The sequence below is a fragment of the Glycine max genome, chromosome 2 (assembly GCF_000004515.6).
Source record: "Glycine max cultivar Williams 82 chromosome 2, Glycine_max_v4.0, whole genome shotgun sequence".
In the NCBI taxonomy this organism is placed as follows: domain Eukaryota; kingdom Viridiplantae; phylum Streptophyta; class Magnoliopsida; order Fabales; family Fabaceae; genus Glycine; species Glycine max.
The window spans coordinates 43630926-43648040 of record NC_016089.4 but is presented as its reverse complement, the minus strand read 5'-3'; the positions used below and the strand labels follow the sequence as shown (position 1 = coordinate 43648040).

The following is a 17115-nucleotide window of genomic DNA, read 5'->3' as shown; positions in this document are numbered from 1 at the left end:
ATCAATTACTACTTAAATGATTTTTAACAATCAATTGCTTTCGTTTCTCGCTACAGAACGGTCTTGTGGACTAACAAAGATAAATAAGGACATACATATTAACAAAATCTATCTACACTTTTATATGGCGAACAAAACTTGTAACACTACTACTACACAGCATCAATCTATGCAATAACTTAACCATGAAGCAAACAAACTCTGACATGGCACAAACGACAACATTCCCGGCAGCTACCTACAAGGATTGATCAGAACCGAACAAGGCCAACACATGACATATTTTTAATCCAATCAGAACACTAATGGAACACTATGAAACCTTAGAGCTGCAAGGATCGATCAGAACGAAACAAGGCCAAACACTAGGTGTTCCTACGTATGAAACCTTACATAAACCAGAAGCTAAACGAGCAAGTAATTGATCTAACGTACATAACCATTCAACTCGCGGAAGGAAAGTTTGCTAATGATAAAAATAAGCAAAACCACCAAAAAATCTAGCAACTCTTACCAGCGCAACTAACCGTAGACCTTACTCATTAAACATTCGAAAGAAGTATGCAAATAATACTGCTATGAACATCAATAGCTAGAGGCTCACCATGCAATAGGCATAATCAGCATTCGTATTTCATATTTTTAATTGAAGATAAAACACATTGCCTAGGATTTCGTGCATTACATGATATGATTTCCTAGCTTAAGTTACATGGTTCAAACCTGATTGAAAAAGGCAATATGAAAATAAAAAGAAATATTCCGAAACTCTTGGATGGTTAGTTATTTTAAAAAGATGAAGCAAACAAAATAATAATAATTCGAAAATTTTAAGTAAAAGAAAATAAAAACAGGACCAAATTTGTTTAATTTTAAAAATAAAGAAACTTAATTAATTCAGAGAAAGAAATTGAGAAACCAAAATCACAACTGATTCAAACTAAAGGAATAAAAAAATGTAAGAAATACTAGCAACACACTTTTTTAAACACATTCTCTATTATTAGTTGAAATTAATTGAAAATCCCAAAAACTTATAGATCTCACTTCTAATTTAATGAGTTCCATTGATTATTGTATAGTTTCTAATAAAATTTAATTAATAATAATGTGTTAGAAATAATGTGTTGCCACTTACTAGCACTCCTCAAAATGAGGGTAATTCGGCATATAACACTTTTGCAAAATACATAATTGTACAGCTTGTACTATATAGGTGTTAAGGTTAAATACAACACTGCCAACATGTAGCCAGGAACAATTTTTTCTAGAAAAGAAGCAAACAAATTACAGCTCAAATTTTCTCGACTTAGGACTTATTGATCCATGAAGCTCTGACTTAACATAAAACATCTCATTAATGCCACCACCTGTTTGAACCAGATGCCACATGGGACAAGCTAGGGAATAGAGATTCAAGCATTTATCCACAAAATGACACGATTTTCAAATTCCAAGCAAGCATAAAGCATGTTTTCATGAAAGTAGCACACACCAGAAACAATCAAACTACCTCGGCAGCTTGGAGACTATCTATCCACTTCCCTCTCTAAAAACATTCACATGCTCAAATTAATCCCTGCCTAAAAGTAAAAATCCCCCGGCGAGTGACAACAAAACCAAAAGGAGCAAAGAGGTCTTGCTAAAAGTAAGTGAACAACCTACCTCTTTGCTTCCATTTCAAGTTACCAGCCAACTGAATACAACAAATCCCTCAGACCATAAACCATAGTACAGAAAATGTTTACTATCGAAGCCCTCAGTATGGGCGTGATCGATTCCCACCATAATTATCACGCCTATCAGGTCCAGAACTGCCTCCATCTCTATAATTGTCTCTGCGTCTATCTCCACCGTAGCCACTCCTATTTCCCCTATAGAATTTTAAAAATAATGATAAACATAAACAAACAAAAATTAATATATTCATCCGTAAACACAAACATTTATTTGTAACTTAGAAAGTCAATTGTATAGTCAATAATTACATTCAAAACTGTTATAGTGCAAAACAAAATACATCCCAATCTAATCAACTCAACCTCTAGAACAAAATCAACTGTTGCCTTTTCATTAATCTACAGTAATTTTTTGTGCATCTCATTCAGGCATTATTCCAATGTGATTTTACCCACTTACTATGATAGACATCCACAATAAAATAATGAGCAAGTTCAAAGATTTATAACAAGATTAATCAGCCATCAGCTGATATCTATATTTTAGGCATTCTAACCAAATCATTAATCACAACAAATGGAGACGCTAGATTTCTAGTTATAAGTATGATTATATGAGCTTTTAAATAATAAATATGCCTGGTTCCATAGTTGCCAATCCCAGATAGTGCTATTTACTGACCCCAAAAACACTCTTTGGCAAGATGTTTGCTATACTAAAGCTTATGGACACCATAAATAATTTAAATTGCCCACACTAAAATGCTCAAAAACAAAATACAAAAAAACCCAAAATTAAAGATATATTCATCATTAATTATATAAAATTTTCGACACGTGTCACTATTAGTTTAAGGCATACTTAACAAGTCAATAATCGAACAGAGCAAAATCAAAGCAGGGAAATGGACACGGCTGGAAATAAGGCAACATTATCTGGGAACTTCCAAAGAAGAGCAAATAGCAAATAAAAACGAGTAAACAGGTAGCGAAAAAAAATTGCCTACCAAAATAAAAATAAATATCAGCTTGGGCCTTGGAATGGGTAAAAGATGTGAATGAGAAACAAAATGAGTAAGCAAAACAGAGGAGACAGTGCAGAGCCCTGGGTGCAGAGACTGGGGTGGCTGGAAAGAGGACAAGTTTGGCCAGAAAAAACTTGTTTTAGGAGGTGGTAAAAAAACAAATAGCTGGATCATTCATATTAGAGGGAGAGAGTGGGGGAGACACCAAAAATCACCAAATGTACTAAAAAAATACAAAAAATAAAAGAGGGACAAAGTGGTGTTTTTACTGCTGGGGTTAAAGTAGCAGCTGCAATTTCAGCAAGCAGTTTCTACTCCATTAAAACACACCATGATGCTCCACACATCGATATCATGAGGAGGCCAAACAATGCAATACTTTGACACAATAGCAATGTGAAATGACACATTTTACACTTCTACTCTGACAGGTTCTTCTTTAGATATATTATTTCATATTATGGTTGTACTTTTACCTTTTGAGAATATATCATTTAACAAGTTCTAGAAAAAATAAATATTAAAATAACATTTATTGATTTTTAAGCATACAACAGTAAACCAGAGAAAGATATGAGGTTTATTCATATGTAATTTTAGAAAAATAAGATTTTTAACCTTCAGCTCAAGAGCATCCTGACGAAAAAATAAAAACGTGAGAGAAAAATATTAACCCCCAAAAGAATCAAACAGTAGAATCTAAAACATATTGCGCACCTCCTTTTCAAATTCTAACAAATGATCCCAGCATCAACCCAATGAACTACCTTTATGCAAAATCTTTTAAGATTATATAGAAAATTGGTATCAATATTTTTTTATCATTATAATTATTATTAAACGTGGTGGTGGAGGGTGTGCTGCCTACAGATGCTACTACTATGACATCATTAAAAGAGGAAATCAGAACCTAGAAAACACTGAAATAACAATCACACAGCATTTACATACTGACTCTGACACTGCTACAACTAAATATTTCAAGACCAGTCATTTTCAGGGACAAAATAAACACAGTCAACATCAATGTGAAAAATGATAAATAATGGAATACCCATGGTTATATGCAGGTGGAGCTTTTGGAGCAGATTTTTCTGCCATTGCAACACCTATTTTGTAACCCCTCAAATCATAATCTGAAATGAAAGATCAATGGTAAGTGCCACTTCATGATAGAAGATAAACAATAAGTATCTTAAAAACAAGAGAGTAGTAGCAGTTAGCTCAATTACTATTGTAAAAACTGCCGGCAGAATGAGCTGCAGAAGGGTCTTCGTAGACAAGACAACCATCACCCTTGTTGTTTCCTTTCTCATCAGTGTATAGCTTTATGTTCCAAGGCCACTGGTCTTTATACCCCCTCTTCTGTTTTATTCTTCCAACCTAAACAGTTACAAAGACATGTGAGTATGAAGCTCGACACATTGCCAAAATCAGATATACATATACAGGAACCAAAATCTATAGCATGTTCTGCCCATGGAGTCCACAAGAGAAATGAACAATATGCTCAGAAAGCCGGGGGGGGGGGGGGGGTGGTCAACTATTTCTTGCGTAAATAAAGCTGAATTCTCAGATATACACATGCATGCTCAATTGCTCAGTAAGAAAATGGATAATAAGTTAATTTACTCTGAAAAAGGGCATTTTCATGCAAACCATAGCTCAAAGAACAAATAACTCTCTTTATAGAGCTCGTACAGAAGTCAACAGATCAGAACATTACTTGTCCAATGCCTCCAAAAAGTTCTCTCAATTCTTCAATAGTCACATCCGGTGGTAAGTTTGATATGTAGATTCTAGAGTTGTCACAGGAATCCCCACAATTCTCATCACATTGCTTCACCTTAGCAGGGGGCTCAGCGGGAGCTCCACCAAATCCACCTTGACTACCAGCACCATAACCACTGTCATTTCCAACTGGTGGCCCGGACCTACCACCATATCGTGCATCAGCTACATTGTTGCCGCTGGTTACGGCATTACTCCCATATGATGGAGGACCAGATGCAGGTCCACCTGTATAGCTTGCAGGCGGAGGAACCACATCCGTTTCATAATTTGAATTTCCACCATAAGAACCGTACGCAGGTGGGTAGTTTCCACCAGCACCGCCATAAGATTGGGCTGCAGGCGGAGGAACTTGGCCATACCCACCATCATCAAAACCTTGACTACCACTGAATGAACCACCTCTATTGCCTCCCCCACTTCTACTACTATTGTTATTACCCCTACTACCACCGTTATAGCCATTACCTCTTCCACCATCAAAATTACCAGATCTACCCCCACGACTGTTACCATGCCCCCCTCTATTATAACCACCGCCACCACCACGGTCATTAGAACCAGAAGGAGATGGAGCACCACATTTGTTACATTCAGCCCTTCTCGCAAAGTTCAAATTCCCACAACTATATTATAATACCAATTTTCCAATCAAATGCATAAACGTAAGAATCATCAGGTGCATGATATAATAAATCCACAGTTCCAATTACTGAAAACACAATATATTTTTCCAGAAAATAAATAACTAAAAAAAAGTAAAATTCGCAAAAGCAGGGTAAAATTTCAAACCTTGGGTTAGGGCAACGCCAGTCTCCGTCTCTACCACTGCCGCCACCGCGGCCGCCACTTCGTCCGCCACGATCTCCGCCTGTAGCAATGAAAATAAAATTAAACTAATCAAGACGTTTTACGATTAAAGAAAAGGAAAAGGAAGAAAAATATAGAGAATATTAGAAACCTCGACCACCGAATCCTCCGCCTCCTCGACCACCATGACCATATCCAGCACTAGCTGCGCCTCCGTAGCCGCCGTCTTGATCGTAAGTTCCAGACATGATCCGATTCCGGTGAAAGAGAGAGCGAAAGAGAACTTGTCTGGGTACAAGTGCAACTACATGGGGACTTGAAAGTCTGAAACTGATCTTAAATACTAGTTTGAGAATTTAATTTTAATGTGGGAATGTTTAGTTTTTGTAAAAAGAAATTACTGAAGCCTTTACTTTAGTCTTTTTTTAAAAACAGTAATATTTTCTAGAATAATTTTTTGTGATATTGAAATTTTTTTATGTTAGTATTTGTTAAATGCTGAGGTGAATGAAGAGTGAGAGACTGAAATAAAAAAAAAAAGGTATATTAAAAATTGTAAAATAAAAAGAAAGTATATCTATAGGAATTAAATTGAAAATTGTATAAAATAAAATGAGTCATAATTAATGACAACTACGGGTACAACTAAACTACTGTAAAATAATAATTTCTTTCTTCTTTATTTTACACATTAAAATTCAAAAATATATATTAAAATTTGTAAAAAAAATATTTTTTTTTTTACTTTTAGCTAAATATAACCATAGACATTTGTGTTTTACATGCGAATATTTCAGTCTTAGCATTTGCATAACATAGTAGAAAAAGAACATATAAAATATACGCATAGAGGAATGAGGATTTGAATTGAAATCTGTAGGAATAAAACTCCTAAAAAATTCTCCTTTAAAGTGAAGAAAAACCTAAAACTAAAAATAAGTTGACGCATAATTTTTTTAAAATCAGCAAAAAATATTTTATATAAAAGGTACCAATGATACCAAAAATTAGAAAAACATCAACAAGAGTACTCCAACCAGAGTTTAAAAATTTTATATAGTCATCTAATATTTAAAAAAATTATATAATCATCTAATCTTAACTCATCATATATAATAAATTTATTAATTTTTAAAATAATTCAAATAATAATATATAATTGAAAGATATATAAATTAGTAGTTAATCATTAATCTGTTTATTATGCCAGTGCTGCAGGAGTTTATATCAATCTTCCTACAATTCCTTTCCGCACTCTCTAACCCGAACAATTCGCGCACCTAGACCACAAAGAGACACCTCACACCATCAAACACCCGAGACTTAATCTTACGATCTCCTCCCCAAAAGCTCACAACACACGTATTACATATCCATCCACATATATCAAACCAATAAGGTTGAAATTGGTTTTTCTACTGTCCTTTTCTCAATTATCTCTGTTGTTCATGTAGTTGTATTAATGAAACAGCTGGAAAAGGGACAGTAGAAAAAATAAGGTCCGTATGCTACTGCTCCATAATGCAAACGGAGTAATAAAATCTGGTGTTAAGGAATGAAGCCAAGACCAAGCAAGAAATTTAATCTGTTGTAACAGCAGCTGACTATCCAGTAATTCCTGCTTAAAAATGCAATTGTTTCTTTGTTTCCATAAGCTGTATATAGTTGCCCTCCAAATGATCTTCCACATGTGGCTCTCCCTCTTTGTTCTTTCCAACTCCGAGTGTAACCAAAAAGTGACCGCACACGGATCCAGGAGGGACCATTGCCAAATCCAAGGATATCCAAGTATAACATTCATTCCATACTAACTTATGCTCATTTTTTAAACATAAATTTTGTCATCATTTAAAACTAATGTTATTTTTAAATTCATGTTAATGTTATATAGAGCATTATATTTATAAAGTGTCCTTTAATTTTTAAATTTTAATTTAATTTATTCCCATTTCCTCCTATCTTCCATTCCTAGTATGTGGCTGATTGGGATATTTGACATAGTATGGGACAATGAAATGTGTTGAGTTTGATGGACTATATATTGTTATTTGTGTTTGTTGTAATGTTATGTTTAACTTTCAATCATATGACAGCAAATGTTATGGTTGTAATGATTTAACACATTTTGTTGAATTATAAGATTAATTGAGTGATAAAAGGAGAAAGAAAAAAAGTCATGAGTTTAACTTTTTCTCTAACAAAAAAATTAATAATTAATATTTACTGATAAAAAAAAATGACACATCTTGTACTTCACTTTTTTATTAATAATATATTCCCGGTAGCTTATAAAAAAAATCCTACATTACTTCGCACAATATTAATCAGTATTAATGTGATATGCAATTCCTGGCATGTTTAGAGCAAGATGAAATGTTCAGGAAAATGTTGAAAATATCCATGAGAGTCAGTGATATTCAAGTCCTTAACCTCTCCCGGTCTATTCTAGCTTTTATTTTTTATTAATAAAAAAGCATCAGATTGAAAATACATATCGAGTCAGCGCCAATTTGCATAGCATCATAGGCATAGAGGAAACAGACTATACATTACAGGCTCGTGTCATAAGTACTCATATTGCAAACATTACACTCTGGTTCTAAATAGCAGCAGCAGCAGCATTATTTATGAAAGGAACCCTTTGCTCTTCAAATCCTCTACAGCATCCTTAATAATCTTCTCCATTGGAATGAATTGCAAACCCAAATCCATCAGTTTCTTTGCTCCATCCTTTGTTCTCAATAATCCCGGCTGGGTATCTCGTTGCATCCTTTAAAGGAAAATGACACAATACAAAGTAAGTTCTGTATAAATGATCACTAGTAGCATTATATCAACCTTATATTTTGATTATGAAGACAATATACAGACAAGTCTAAAATAACTATTCAGCTTCAAATGCTACTCTAACTAATCACTTCCTCACTTTGCATGTTTGAGAAAGACTGGAAAGGTGTACACTACAACATGCACTATCCATTGCAGTAAAAGCCATGTAGGGTACTGATCAGGTCATAACTCATAAGAATTAAGAAACCACAACATTGATGGTATACAAGATAGATTAGTTAGTGCATGACTGAAAACCATTGCTCTACACATGAACCAAATTGCTTGGTATTCAAATAAGAATCAGAATTTCTTCAACAACTCATTCAAGAATCAAGCAAAATCACCTACCAAAAGATGATTGCATAGCATTGCCAATACATGTATCAAGTGTGTGGCTTACTTAGGCACATTATACTCTGGATAGAGTTCAGCAACTTTTGCCACAAAGTCACCATAGTGAGAGATAGCTTCAACACACAAATGCCTACCAGCCGCTGATTTGTTCTCATACACCAAAATATGTGCCAATGCTACATCCTTAAAGTGGACCGATCCCATAAAAAAGTCCTCATATGTTTCGGCACAGCCTGCAACACAGCATAGAAAATATCACAAATTCTCAGTAGCCCCCAAAACATTATATATTGACTATAGCAAAATCAAAACAAGTCATCAGCGAAGTAGCAGATCTTAATGAAGGCATCAAGTTCTAATTTTCTATAGGTCCTATCCAGTGATCCTATCCACTACACAGTAACAGATTTTATAAAATGAATCTCCACCAGGGCCAAAATTCTTGGATACTTTGGTAATTAACAACAGTCAACAACAATAGTTTTATCCTGCTAGGTGAGGTAAGTTACATGATTGCACGACACAATCAGACAATTAAAAATCAAATTCTTAGATATATTATTCACTATAAGATCTCCTTTATAATAACTTACAATATTCTTCTTGGTCTCCCTCGACCTCTTTTCACGTGACTAAAAACAATGCTATCTACTCTCCTCGCTGGTGCCCCTTGGATACTATTTGGCAACACTGCCACTAAATTTAAGAACTTCCTCAATTCACAAAGCCAACATTCAGAGAAAGAGAAAGCAAAACAAAAGTGCACACTAAATCAAAGATACTTCTACAGCAAAATATGCGAAAAAACAATTTCTTATCCATTCACCTTGTAGAAGGCGCACGAGCATGACCATGCTCGCATTAAGCCTTGGTGGAATAACAGGACCCATCACAGTGCCAGGATTCACCACCACAACATCCAAATCATTCTCTTTAGCAAAATCCCAAGCAGCTTTCTCAGCTAAAGTCTTCGACAATGGATACCACAACTGTTCCACACACACACACACAAAAAAAACACAAACACAAACACTTAACACACGCAGAAAAAAACAACAAAAACAAAGAAAATGAAAAATTGAAAAATTGAAAACCCTTTCTAACCCCCTTTTGCTTGCAATATTCAACGTCGGTCCAGCACTCCTCCGTCTTGGCAACATCGCCGGGCCAATTGGGGCTCGGCGTAACCGCGGAGATGGAGGACGTGAGCACCACGCGCCGCACCCCTGCTTCCTTCGCCGCCGTGAGCACGTTCATGGTTCCCTTAATCGCCGGGTCCAGAAGCTCCTTCTGCATTGAAACCGAAATGGGGTCATGCAAAAAGCCAAAAAGATTGAAGATTTAAGAGAAGTTTGGTTAAACAAGACCTGGGGGTCGTGGACTTGGTCGACAATGCAGGGAGAGGCGAGGTGGAAGACGCCGGCGCAGCCACGCACGGCGGCGAGGACGGTGTCGTGGCGGAGGAGATCCATCTGGAAGAGGCGGAGGCGCGTGGACGCTCCGTCGAGGGATTGAAGATGCTTCGTCTCGGCTTCATCGTCTGTTGTTAGTGAGAGAAGAAGGAAAAGCGATTTAACTTAGAAAGGTTTTGTTGCAATGAAGTGATTAATAAATGAATGAAAGAAAGAGTGTGGGATGGTAATAACTGAGGTTTTGGACGGTGGCGTGAACGGTGTAGCCGCGATCCAAGAGGAGATGGACGAGCCATGAACCAATGCAGCCGCTGCCGCCGGTCACACATACCACCTTCTCCATCCTACGACACTGTCACTGTCACAATGTTGCTGTTGCAGATAGATTAACTATCAACCTCCAGTTTTTTAATGTTTCAGTGTAATCTACTATAGCTAATAGCTTGAGGATTCGTTTGTTTTATGTCCAATAAAAATTTCTCATGATAAATCTACTTGTTATTATTATTATTACATAAAATAGCCTACTTAGTGAAGTTGTACTCTCTCATTCAATACTAATTCTCTTTAAATCACATGTACGGAAGATTTTTGAGTTAGGCAATACTATTAATTGTGATAAATCCGTCATTTTAAATATTTAATATAATTGTGTTAGACTCAAATTAGTGATCAATCGTTAATTTGAATAATAAGTTTTTTATTATTATAATAAAAATAAAATATATTTTTTATTTTTACAAAATTCGTAAAATTCGTTATTTTGATTTTTTTTTATTTTTCGTTCTCATAAATTATAATGTGTCATATTTTGGTTTGGTGTAAAATTTGGATCAAAATTATCAAATTCGAGAATTTACGTAGACTTGTGAGAAATTTATACACTCAACTTGTAAAGTCAACTTGTAGACTCGTAGGAGTCTACTTCATATAAAAATAATAACAAAATATCTATAAATAATATATTAATTAAACATTTCAACAATATAATAAAACAAAATAGTAAATCATAAATTTCACAATACTTAAATAACCAATTCTAATAATGCATTACTACTAGATAATAATGTGCAAATGTTATAGTAGTGGTAGATCATTCTCATCGCGGATTTGATGTTATTAGAGAACAAGGATTTGATATTATTAAAGGTGATAATTTTTGTATTTGAAAATAATACACTAAATGAAGGTATGTTAAACACTAAACAGACAAAAAACAACCCAAAATGACTTATGTTTTTGTCTACTTTTTTTAATTTACTAACTTGTTGACTTGGTGGTAAACTCGAGAGTTTATCGAGTTTACTTAGAGTTTATAAAGTATATTGAGAGTCTATAAAAAAAAGAGTTTACTCAAGAATCAATTCATAGAGAGTAAGTAGACTTGTAAACTCGTAAGAGTCGTAAACTCGTAAGAGTTAACGAGTTAACTCGAGAATTTGATAATCATGATTCGGATAATTATGTCTAGGTGAAGATTTTTGGAGATTAAAATTTGTTATAAATTATTAAAAAAAACCGTCACAAATAGCAAAAAAAAAGTACAATTTGTGATAATTTTTCTACCATTTATAGTAATTTTTCTTCAATTTATTGAGATTGTTATGTAATGTGTGACAATTTTTAACCCAAGATTTATAACCACCATAAATTGTTATACATAGGTTTGAAATTACTTGAACCTTATTCTGAGTCAAAATATAATATATTTTAATTTTGAGAACAAAAACTTATTTTAATCCTATAATAAATATTTAAAAATGGCATTAACAAAGATTTTTAATTGCTTAATGGTGAATTCTATGATAGGTGGTTCACTGTTACACCATTAATATTAATCGTTTGATATAGTAATAATGTTAAGTAAAAAAACATTCATGTCTTAAAACGAATCATGACTCCTAATTATTTTAATTAGATATAAATAAATACAGATGTTAAAAGTTGCATTTGATGTGTTATCAAATTATGCTATGCAAGTCTACGTCTGAATTATTAGATGATACCGAACTTAAGTCATCATCTGATACAACATTTAAGAGTTGACATTTATATCTTCACTTAATATGTTGTGTCTGAGATTCACTTTGTAGATACATTTTTCTAGGATATATAGAAATCCTATGATTAATAAATGGAGATCAAGATTTGAAAGTGTCAAACTCTATCAAAAAGGTACATTCTACTGCGCAAATCTGCTTTGACTTATAGGGAAGCGCTTTTCTGATGAAGTACTCAACACGGAAGCCAACGAGAGTGAACTCTCTACATGAAGAAAGGATGTACATTTAATGCAAGCATTAAATGTCTCAATGACAATTATCATTAGATGAAGAGCAAGTGAAAAAATTTATCCATTGTGAGACAACGGATACTTTAAGGTGAAGGTTATAAATACCATAAACTTTGAAGAACAAAGACACAAACCTTACGCGAGAACATTATTTATTCTAAAGCTTTTTGTATATTTTTGTAAAGTTTAAAAGCTCTCAAAATACTTTGATCATATTGAGAGAAAAAGACTAAGTGTTGATTGTAAATTCGTCTATAAGACGATCATAGAATTAGTCAGTGTGCAAACCCATCAGCAAATATTTGTTGATTTGTTTAGAGTCGACAATGATTTGGTAGGACAAAGAATATTGGGTGATCATCAAGTTGAAAGTAGAGCTTGAGTTTTAGAGCCAAAAGTAGCAATGGAAAATATTTGTAACTTGTGTGAAGTGAAACTTGATGTTTTTGCCAAGAATTAGACAAAGTTTCAGTGATTGAGACGAACTAGTATAAATCCATGTATATCTGATTATTTTCTTATTTTTTGTCTACTTTGACTAGTCTAGGGTTTGAATTTGTTTTTAGACCATTGGTATATCTCTTTGCAAAAATATTTTTCATCAACTAACTAAGATTTTCAAAACCTGTTATCTATCTTTACAAAGATTTTTTTAGACGAAAAACTTTGTTATTTACAAAAAGAAATTAAAAATTTCTAAAATCACAATTTAATATCTTTTTGTGATATTTGTCTTTACAAATAATTTAACAGACATTTAGATGGCTTTACCGATTACCTATTACTTGTTGATTTTAATTTACAATAATATCAATATAGTTCTTAAAAGTCTAAAAAGCACATAATCAAGAAATGGACATCCTATGCCACCCATCTCTTTCCACCAAGCACAAGAACAATATATTTATCATTGGTTATCGAATGAGGTGGGTTGACCCACCTAACCAAATAAAAATGGTAGGGGTGAGCTAAATTGCTCAACCCATCAATTTGGGTTGGTTTTCCAATTTGTGTAATTGATAAAATTTGTGTTGTTTAACTAAATTTTTCAATTGGGTTAATTTTATGAAATAAGATATTAAAACTTTCTTTTATTTATTTTTTATCTTTTTTCTTCTTTTTTCTTCACTTTTGTTAGTTAAGACATTCTTGATAGTAAAATAAAAAATGAATCAAGTAAAACATATATTCTAAATATAAGAATCAAAACATAAAAAAGTACAAGAATGGAGAAGTATAAATGAGAAATTAAATATAATTTTTATAATAATTGTTCATATAAATAATAATAATTTGAGTCCCAATATAATTTTTTAAAATATTATAAATAAATATATTATTTTTCATGTACTATTTTGTAAGAGAGATTTATAATTAATAGAGGAAATTTAAAACTTTTTTAAAAAGTGAGTTAACTTTTAAGATTCAAGGCTCATGGGTTGGTCCTAACATACTGGATGATAAGTTTTTTTTTTTATATATAGTTTATGGGCTTTATATAGGTTTGGCCCAATGGAGTGCATTAATCCATTTTGATGGCTTTGAGTTTAGGACAAATTTGGTAGAGAATAATTTTTTAGTTTTTTGGAAATCTTGTATCGGGAGTTATTGTTTCTCATGTTCGATATATCTTTTTTAAAAAAAAAGTAGTCCTGGAAAAGATTTTTTTCAAGAATGTTTTTATCTAGATTTTTCAAAAAGAATTCTTATGGGAAGGTAATTAAGAATCTAACTTTTTGAGCTAATTTTATTTTATTCCAATAAAAATATCAAGATTACTCTAATTAGATTATTTAATATAATAATAATTAAGATAACTAATAAAAATATCACGTAATTATCTAATTCTAAAATATATATATATATATATATATATATATATATATATATATATATATATATATATATATATATATATATATATATATATATATATATATATATATATATATATATATATATATATATATATATATATATATATATATATATATATATATATATATATTCTAAAGAATATCTATGAGCAATGTTCCCTTAGGATGATCCAAGAAAATTATGTTGTCTCATCTTTCACCATTACTTTCAGGTTATCATATATTTCCACGGTGATCATCACGTTTCCAAACATATCAATTATATACATCAAAATTAAATTTAACTAAAATAAATTTCATTTAAAATCAATTTTTCAAGCACTCATCTTCACATACTTTGAATACATACATAGCAAGAGGTGGAAAGAGGAGAAAACAATGAGAAAAACATTTCGTAGTTACTATTGATATTTGACACATATAGAGAAACAATTTGTCATCCTGATATATATCAGCGTGGGTAAAGCTAGGCTCTTCCTACATTTGCATGCTAAGAATCTCTGCCTGAGCTACCGCAAGCTGCTTTTGTAACTCAGAAACTTGACTTTCTAGGTAAGATATGATTCCAACACAACCATACACGGGGTTTGTAACTCTTGCACTAAACTGCTCACTGCATCTTCTCTTTGGTGAACTGGAAGATCCTGCATACATATAGAAAAGTAAAATACACAAACAGATTAATTATATATAGGATACACTACCTAGAACTACGCTGAGCTAGCCATGCTACTTAATACTATTCAACGTAAGCTAATTAGATATTGTAAATTGTTGATTATTATCTCAATGAAATTCTTTTAGCTTATGAGAAACTAGATATTAAAATGACCTTTAGCATTTTGGTGACATTGCTGCAGCCAAAGACCTTGTGCACAATGGCAAACTTGGAGATCATTGGAAGGAAAAATAAGGAGCAAAGATGCAATCCTGGGAGCAACGACGTCTCAACAACTTGCACGAAGCACAAGGTAAGGAATTACCCACCATTTCAAAATCTAATCACGAATGATCACAAACTAACCAAGGAAACAAGGTATTTTTGCTTTCCTTAATTTGAATATATATATATAAGAGGAAGATACGTTAATATTTAAACATGTTTATAATGGTGAGGTTGTCTAACTAAAATAATTGTATCTTATTGGTGAAATTTAACTTAATTGATTAAGTAAGATGCGTAAATATTATAAATTTTTTTATACTTTTTTTTCTTTAATTTTTATGATAAAAAATAATGATTTAATTAAGGTTTTATACTAAAAATAGATTGTTTTTATATTATTACATAATATTTATTTTTTTCAACTAAGTATATGAAAAAAATATGTTTTAATTTAATACATGTCGTTGGTCTTCTTTTGTTGGATGATGACAAAGTGTTACGTTATCACACCTTATCACTAACATCTTATTATCACATCATCGTAACGGAGAGAGAGATTAACGACAGGTAGTAAATTAAAACAAAAAATATTTAAGTAGTTTTTTTGATAAAAAAAATGAATTTTTATGTAGTAATTTGAAAACAACCTATTTTCTAGATTTGAAAAATATATTTAAGTCAATATGAAAAAAAAATTAGTTAACAAATGATAAATTTTATTATTTTATTGAAAATAAAAATAAAAATGATAATCATAAATTTAAGTTAGGTTTAAAAACAAATCTTATAAGCAAATAAGAAAAACTCATTTTTCAAAGACTTTTATTTGATCAAATAAATTTGTAAACTTGTCAAAAAAATTAAAAATTAATTAAAATAACTTGATGTATGTAATTTACTTTTATATAGACTTAAGAAATTTTATCCTATTTATTTTTTAAAGATAATTCCTCATTCAAAATAAGAAATACATTAAATTAATAAGATCTTTTTATTGGTAGGAACAAAAAAATATTATTTAAAATAACTCACCTATCAATTTATTATATTTGACCAACTGAACTAGATTAATAAGATAATATTAAAGATAAAATTAAAGAGTTATGCTTACATTTAATATCCGGATAAAACTAAAAGAAAACATACCAAGATAATAAGTTGAAATATAAATTTTTTTAGATACTTAGTTACAAAAATAAATAAATTTTAGATAATAATTTAGAAATCATTTAGTTTTGGAAAACTTATTTAAGTAAAAAATAATTATACGCATGCACGTGTCCATTTGAAAAGTAGTATCAACGAATGTTGACGTTGAACTGTAAATTTCGCTTGGTTGTATTTTGTATTTTAAGAGCTAGAAGCAATGCACTACGTGCCGGAAAAGGTGAAGTGACTTGAGAAGTAATAATGACTCTAGTGTAATATTTCTAATACACTATTTATCGTTGAAATTTATTACAAACTACAGATGTAACTTGAGAAGTAATAAACACGCCCAGCTATGAGAAGGGTCAAAATGTTTGTGGAAAGTAGGAGTGAGAGTAGGACACACCGACTTACAGGGATTCACAATGTGGTCTACATAAAATTTGGTTTGGATTGACCTATTTAATTAAAAGGTTAGATTTAGATTTTTTTAAAAATCTATTAAATTAAATAAATCAGGTTTAGGCTTATTAAAAAGTCTTATAAATCTGATAGGCTGGTCTATATATATGTATATATATTTATATTATTTTTTGGGTATCAATATGTACTTATATTATTTTTTGGGTATAATTAATATTTTTTTTGAAACTAGTATACATTAGTGCTCCATAATTTTCATTCTTATAATTAAATAAGACTTTAATTACGATTTAGATGTGAGTCATGTGTCCATTTATATTTCTCATTATTTTTATTGACTTCCTATTCACGTTTTTTTTTTTCCTATTAAGTTTCCTTTACCTTTTAACTTTTCTATTAGTTCTTATTTCATAGCAAACAAAACTCATATCTTTTCCACTTCAAACTTTAATAGAGGTAAAACTTCAAAATCCTTACCTTTTCTTTTCCATGCATATATTCTTTCTTAGTTGTGAAAGCCTACTAGCGTTTCTCCTTCTTTTTCATGAAGGAATACTAAAAATTTAATGTGAAGAAGACTTTTA

General features: G+C 31.7%; 2 protein-coding genes and 1 pseudogene across 3 annotated transcripts; all 3 read right to left on the bottom strand.

Moving 5' to 3' along the window:
* Positions 1-1422: 1422 nt before the first annotated feature.
* On the bottom strand, positions 1423-5624 carry LOC100813547 (transcription initiation factor TFIID subunit 15b). Its single transcript, XM_003518274.5, has 6 exons — positions 5457-5624; positions 5288-5366; positions 4431-5121; positions 3937-4087; positions 3759-3840; positions 1423-1874 (listed from the first exon to the last, which is right to left on the bottom strand). The coding sequence occupies exons 1-6, from the start codon at positions 5551-5553 to the stop codon at positions 1760-1762; spliced, it is 1215 nt and encodes a 404-aa protein (XP_003518322.1). The 5' UTR covers positions 5554-5624; the 3' UTR covers positions 1423-1759.
* Positions 5625-7721: 2097 nt separating this feature from the next.
* LOC100803241 (phenylacetaldehyde reductase) lies at positions 7722-10481 on the bottom strand. 2 transcript variants are annotated; one of them, XM_003519219.5, is made up of 6 exons: positions 10138-10481; positions 9859-10031; positions 9596-9781; positions 9318-9480; positions 8538-8724; positions 7722-8075 (listed from the first exon to the last, which is right to left on the bottom strand). In XM_003519219.5, exons 1-6 carry the CDS (start codon positions 10244-10246, stop codon positions 7931-7933), a joined length of 963 nt encoding a protein of 320 aa, XP_003519267.1. In that variant the 5' UTR covers positions 10247-10481; the 3' UTR covers positions 7722-7930. The 2 variants fall into 2 exon arrangements, with proteins under 2 accessions (XP_003519267.1, XP_006575423.1); XM_006575360.4 differs by having other exon boundaries at positions 7938-8075; positions 8486-8724.
* A 4069-nt stretch (positions 10482-14550) lies between these two features.
* On the bottom strand, positions 14551-15063 carry LOC113000803 (LOB domain-containing protein 12-like; annotated as a pseudogene).
* Between the last annotated feature and the right edge of the window lie 2052 nt (positions 15064-17115).

Bases quoted from the DNA above. Each gene is read 5' to 3' on its own strand.
- LOC100813547 (XM_003518274.5), bottom strand. From the start codon at position 5,553: ATGTCTGGAACTTACGATCAAGACGGCGGCTACGGAGGCGCAGCTAGT. The intron at 5,367-5,456 runs GTTTCTAATATT...TCATTGCTACAG, and splicing joins CGGAGGATTCGGTGGTCGAG to GCGGAGATCGTGGCGGACGA. The intron at 3,841-3,936 runs GTAATTGAGCTA...CTTTCATTTCAG, and splicing joins TGCCGGCAGTTTTTACAATA to ATTATGATTTGAGGGGTTAC.
- LOC100803241 (XM_003519219.5), bottom strand. From the start codon at position 10,246: ATGGAGAAGGTGGTATGTGTGACCGGCGGCAGCGGCTGCATTGGTTCA. The intron at 10,032-10,137 runs GTTATTACCATC...CACTAACAACAG, and splicing joins CGCCACCGTCCAAAACCTCA to ACGATGAAGCCGAGACGAAG. The intron at 8,725-9,317 runs GTGAATGGATAA...GCTGTGTTGCAG, and splicing joins GCTCGTGCGCCTTCTACAAG to GCTGTGCCGAAACATATGAG.